Here is a 6,284-nt window from a genome sequence, read left to right as displayed (position 1 = left end):
CTTCAAGGGGCAATATGAAATAAGCATTTTAAAAACCCAAATACGGAATATCTGAAAGGGGTTCTGGAACTTCCCTGGTGAAACAGGCCACTTGCGGAGCCTTTGCAGAGTATAGGACTTTAGGTAGAATCCTGATTCCTATCCAGAACCTTCTGAGGTGGGACATTCCCACTAGAAAGGACAAACAGACCAGCCTGGAACAGCTAGAGTGACAGAAGATGCATCTTCAAAGAAAGATCATCATGGCAAACAAGTTCCTTCAAGACAAACCCCCCTCTGACACTGAAACTCAAAGGGAACACATGAGCAGACATGTAAGCTTGCTGGTGATCATGTTGGTCTACTGGTGAGTGGAAGAGGGGGAAAGGCAGCAATGAAGAAATGGGCCGAGTTCAACCACATTCCACAGACTCCTGCTGACCTAGATATGAAAGAAGAGGAAAGGCTGCTGGTCCAATGTGTGGTGAGACCTGGGGACACTTGAGCCCATGGACAAGGAAATAGCCTCAGAGGGTTAGAACTAAGAGTGAAGCATCCAGCTTATATGACGTGAGGGGAGATGCACAAGAACACCCAAATTTGCAGATAGCATCCATTTGACCTAGCCTTGATGGCTTGATAATAAGAACTTGACTAGAGAAAGATGAAAAAAAAAGCAAAAACACTATTTTTGATAAACAAGGGTAAATTGCTACAATTTGATGAACTTAACCTATACTCATGGAGGTAGTAACTCTAAATACCAACAGAGAGGGAAGGAGTCTTCACATCAAGTATCGATGCTATCCCCTCTATATAGAGGGATGGGCAACTTAGACATTGGCTACCTAAAATGAGGAGGAGAAAGGCACGAAACACAAAATAAAACCTAATTATAACCGTAAAACTAGGCCAAGCCTTACTCCTAGTCCTAGCCCAACCTGTATCCCTACACTAAACAAAGTCCTAGGCCTTGCTTGTTGGTGCTATTGTTAAGTGCCGTCAAGTCATTTCTGATTCATAGCAACCCTACGTAAGGTTTCCAAGGAGCGGCTGGTAAACTGGAACCACTGACCTTGCAGTTCCAAACAACTTACAGTCCAGCATATTAACCCAGAGCACCACACCAGGGCTCCAGGCCTTGCTTAGACCTAGCCATAGTCCTAACCTAACTCCTTACTCCTACTCACCCCAACCCCCCAAAACAGAAAAGTCTATGGCTCACAGTTCTACTCTGACTCATGGGGTCATCAAGTCACAATCAACTTGATGGCAACTAGGGAAAAAAGGGGTGAGAAACAGTAAGTAGTTTACAACAGTGTTTCTCAGCCCTGGGTAGTTGAATGCCGATGTCACAGCCCCAGAGAGCCTGATTTTTATTGGCCTGGACATGGATATGTTTTATAGCTCCTTAGGTAATTCTAAGCAGTCAAGGTTGAGAACCGTTGGACTAGACACTACTCTTGTTTAAGACATAAATTTCATTCTTAAGTTTATTATTTCTAATTAACTGGCAGGCTTTTGATTCAAATCACCAAATAATGAATTTATTTTTCAAACTGGTTATGCAGCAACAAATTTCAAGAAAAATGAATAAACACCCTATAGGAGTCCTGGTGTGGCACTGTGGCATGCACCAGACTGTAAAGCTATTTGAACTGCAAGGTCAGTGGTTTAAGCTCACTAGCTGCTCCTTGGAAACCCGATGCAGGGTCGCTATGGGTCAGAATCGACTCAGCAGCACTTAACAACAACAAAGGGTACAGTATTTTAAGCCAGCTAATTTAAAGCATTACGTGCCTATTTAAGATGAAATTGGTAATAGTTATGAAAATTTCTCATCATCACCATTGTGCTTTCTAAACTATTGAGCAATCTGATCTTCAAAAATAAATCTGACAATGAGAACAGATTTAAGAATACAGCTATTTTAATCATTCAAAAAGCAGCTGAGTATGGTTCAGATTCTTTTATTATACACATGGCTGCACAATTTGAGGCTGGTTAAATACAACTGATTTTCAAAATTTCTTCGAATATTTCTAGTACTACATGCAAGTGACCATGAAAATATTTGGCATTTTAAAAATTTTGAAACTAAACAGGCACTTACATGAAGGAAAACATTACCACTCAGAGAGATCTACATTTAAAATCATTGTTCCAGCATATGGAACCTTTCGCCAATACCAATGTTGGTTACCGATCGTTTTATCAAAGTGCCATAGTAAGTAATAAACGGGTTTAAAGAAATTGGGGTTATTTAGCTTACTCATAAAGTAAGGTTAACTGACAAGTCTTGCACTAAAGAGTATAAAAATATTGATACAAAAACCATAAGTGAAAGTTGTTTCCGCACAGCAGGTTTCATTTTAGTACCTACATCCCGTATTAGTGTCAGACCCCATGCATAGAAACAGACTACTGCAACCTTCTGGTTTAGAGACACTCACTGAACAAAGGACTTCCGTTTAATGTTTTAGAAAGCTAAAACAGTGGGTGAGGTTTAAAATCTGAGCTTGAATTAGTCAAAGTTGCTGCTTAACAAATGAGATCTAGTTCAGATCTGCATAACTACAAGCTTCATAGGTCCTCCTGAGTCTCACAAAAACTTCCCCTGGAAAGTGAAAAGAATGTATTTTGAAGTCAACATAATGTTACTTGTCTATGTGGCAAAAACACTCCTTGCATTAAAAAACAGTGTTATTTATGGAGAAGTTATAGTTTTAACAAATTTAAAAAAAATGCCAACATAGGATCAACTCCACATTGCAGAAAACATGCAGTGGTACTTCAGGAAAATAGCAAAATGATTGCTTAATATGCCCCCAGCTCCCACCCACCAAAAAGAAAAGAAGGTGACCATAGTACGTGCTACATAATCCCTTGGTGGGCGGACCTCATATCACACAAGACTTCAAAACTTCAGAGGAAACACATTTGGGGTGCCATGGAGGGCAGACTCGGAAGCACCTGCCATGAAACTCCTCACGCATTTCTCAGATACAGATGAAACACATAAATGAAGTTCTCACAAATAATAATATGCCATCTTTGAGATCTTTACAGGGTATCTGCCACTCTGTTTTTCTAATTTTATTCAAACAAATATTTAAATGTTTGCATGTAGAGAATTAGCATGAAAAAGGAGAAGAGAAAAAGACTGATAATACTAAACAGAAAGCAAAATTACACATACCAGCGTATTCACAGAAAAAATCCTTAATGTTTATGCCCGTGCATATCCGAGTGCTTATCATCCAAATCCAAGTGTGCAGTAAAAAAAATGGCAGCTTAAGAAAGTTCCAGTGTTCAAAAGAAAGCAAATATTTTAAAATGTATATACATGAAGAACATTTAGTTATTATCATAAAATAAATGCATCACTGTAAGATAAAGGAAGACTATTACAAATGGAGTTTTGGCCTTTTTTCATGTACGCATTGCAACCATCTTTAACCTGCTGAACTTAATCTCAACAATTATGGAGGATTTTTTTTTTTTTTCCCCTTCCTCTGTTCAGTTCACATTTCTGGCTGTTCAGCAGATGCCTGTGAGTCTGGGGATTCAAATCGCTGGTGAAAGTTTGTTCTCTGTTTCCTCAGTTTTTCAGGAGCTTTCCGCCATAAAATGATCTCCTAGTAAGACAAATGCAAAATAACATATTAATGTTAGCATATTTTGCCCTAAATGTCCACCTTACAGAGCACCTTTGGCCAGGAATCAACCACAGAAAAAAGAGTCCTACTATGGAACCACCGATGCCTCAGCAGACTGGTCCGTGCTGAGGCTCATAGTGGTCCTGCAGAGACAGGGCTCCACAGGCTTTAAGTCTCATCCATCTAACCATCATATGTGTGGTTTGCAGTCTAGTTCTTATGCTATAGAGCCACCATATTACATCTTCCTAAAACACTGCTTGGATTACTCAACAGATCTCAGTGTCACCAAGATAAATCTCCAGTCAGGCATGCATGGTCTTCTAAAACCTTTATGCAGTTTACAGATATTACCCCCTCTCCCACGTCTACAACAGCTTAACTGAGTTACTCTGCCACTACTATACTCCAGAGAAACCTTCAAAGCCCTGTGCCTCTGCCTATCTAAATTTTAACGAAGACGTCCTGAAATCCCTTCTAAATTTCTGTATTCATTGCTTCATGAAGTCATGACTGGCTGTTTTAAACCAGTGTGTCAGACTACATGTGAGCCTGTGAGAAACTTAATCCAATAGCAAGGCCGTGATGTAACTAATTTTTAAATTGTAGCCTACAGCCTTACCACCCTGAATGCGCCCAATCTCATCTATTTTTAAATTGTAAATTTCATGTAATCTATTCTGAAATTCTAATAGCATTATGACAAGTTGCTGGGATAAGTGTTTTCTAAGAGACTGTCAAACTTAATTAAGTTCTATGCTAATTAACTTGTTTCTCTGATGTGAGAACCTTGAGGACAAACGTTACTTACAATGAGTTGTGTGTTCTCCACTTGAATATAAATGAGATACCCAAATACTTGCTAATCTATTTCAGAACATATGAGTCCATTCTAATCACAGCCTTTAAACAAACTTCACCAAGTTTTTAATGGATGTCCATATAAAAGTAGTTTATGATAAACATTTTAGATGAAAAGGTATTAGAATTGGTCCTCTAATGAACATTTTTAACAGAACTGTTTAATAAGGGAAACCTACTAAAAATTCCATTAAGGAAAACGAAAGTACTACACACTCATTAAAAGTGACAACGGAGATCTATGTTTATTCCTAAGAGCTAGAGATACTCAAGATACTTAGTGTCAAAATAACAAGCAATTTGTCAGAGTGGTGATAGAGACTTTTACTTCATTCTTGGTGCTTTAATGATGGCAGTTTTGAAAGAAAACTCTAAGTCCTGCCAAAGTAAAGCAAGGAGGCCTGCAGGATGATTAGGGAGATCCCTGACAAAACCCAATTCCACTCTTGCATACTTCCTGTATCATATCCTTATATGATTTAGGTTGCTGTTGTGAAGTGCTGTTGAGTTGGTTCCCACTCACGGCAACCCTGTATTAGGTTCCCAAAGTGCACATAGCACATTTCATCAATATGGCTGAAGCATGCAATGAAGACTGGAGAGGCACTGAGACCAGATGAGACACGGTCTTATAGGCCATATTAAGGATTGGAGATACATGTCAACTAAGAACAATGGGTAAAAAAATTAGACAATTTTTGTAAGGGAGTAACATAATTATAGAGTGGTTAGAGTGGTTAGCAGTCCAGCGTTTGTCCTAAGCACCATACCAGGACTCCATTTTATACTATTGATAGCCCAGTGCAATAAAGCTTAGAATAGTAAGTGCTTTTTAGATGTTTTTAAAACTTCCACAGAACAAAATATCCCCTTGAGAGGGATCATACCTGTTGCTTGAAGTACCTTCTATCTTCCTCATCGACAAGGACCAGATTCAAAAAATACCTTACTGAAAATTTTTTGTTCACATCTCTCATTGTTGGAGTTGGGTCATAGCCTGCTAAAAATAGTCTTATTGGAATTGATTCACCTGGAAGAAAAAAAATTTTCAATTTATTAAGCATATAGTTCCATAATGCCAGGGGGAGGCAGTAAGACAATGTGCTTTAGTTCTTCAGATGAAATGCAGAATAGCAAAGACTACAAAGCAGTGCTCATCACAACCTTGGCACATTTCACATTTGGGGCTGAACAGTTATTGGGGGTAGAAGCGGTCCTGTGCATTGTAGGATGCTGAGGAGCATCCACAGCTTCCAACAGTACATTCCAGATGTGACAGTCAAACATGTCTCCGAGCATTACCAAATGTCTCCTGCAAAACTGACCCTGGACCCCTGCTCTAGACCTGAATGCATGAATTCAAATCTCAACCACTTTGTGGTTGTTGAGAGTTTGGCCAAGTCTCTTAAATCCTCTACCTCAAGTTGCATATCTGCAAACAACAATGTCCTCCTCACAGGGAATTTGTAAGGACAATATACATAAGGTTAGTTTATGTATATAGTGCTTCAAATAGTCCCAGCAGATGCATGCTATTAGGCAAGTAGTTTTATTTTCTGCTTTCTCAAAATGTATCCTAATTTCTAATCCCGTGTATAAATTTGTGGAAGACATATTACTAATTAATCTGAAGCAACAAGCACAGACAAACAGACAGAAGGACAGCATTCCTTCAGAGCCAAAAAGACTGGTGTTCAGAGAAGCAGCAGCGCCAGAGATGGGGGCATGGAGAGGGGGAGCGGCTGAGGACTCTAGATTCATCAACTAAGAAGAGAAGGACTAAGA

The 6,284-nt window shown here is 39.2% G+C and overlaps 1 protein-coding gene across 2 annotated transcripts in view; it reads right to left on the bottom strand.

The window, feature by feature from the left end:
• Positions 1-3,503: 3,503 nt before the first annotated feature.
• Positions 3,504-6,284, bottom strand: part of VPS26A (vacuolar protein sorting 26 homolog A (S. pombe)) — a 36,401-nt gene continuing 33,620 nt past the window's right edge. For both annotated transcript variants that reach the window (XM_006835841.1, XM_006835840.1), the window contains exons 8-9: positions 5,387-5,529; positions 3,504-3,617 (exon numbers count right to left, since the gene is read on the bottom strand). In XM_006835841.1, the coding sequence (XP_006835904.1) occupies positions 3,504-3,617; positions 5,387-5,529 (257 nt within the window). The remainder of the gene's footprint in view (positions 3,618-5,386; positions 5,530-6,284) is intronic.

Source organism: Chrysochloris asiatica, unplaced genomic scaffold (genome assembly GCF_000296735.1).
Source record: "Chrysochloris asiatica unplaced genomic scaffold, ChrAsi1.0 scaffold00020, whole genome shotgun sequence".
NCBI classification, from domain to species: Eukaryota; Metazoa; Chordata; class Mammalia; order Afrosoricida; family Chrysochloridae; genus Chrysochloris; species Chrysochloris asiatica.
This window is presented reverse-complemented; position numbering and strand designations above follow the sequence as displayed.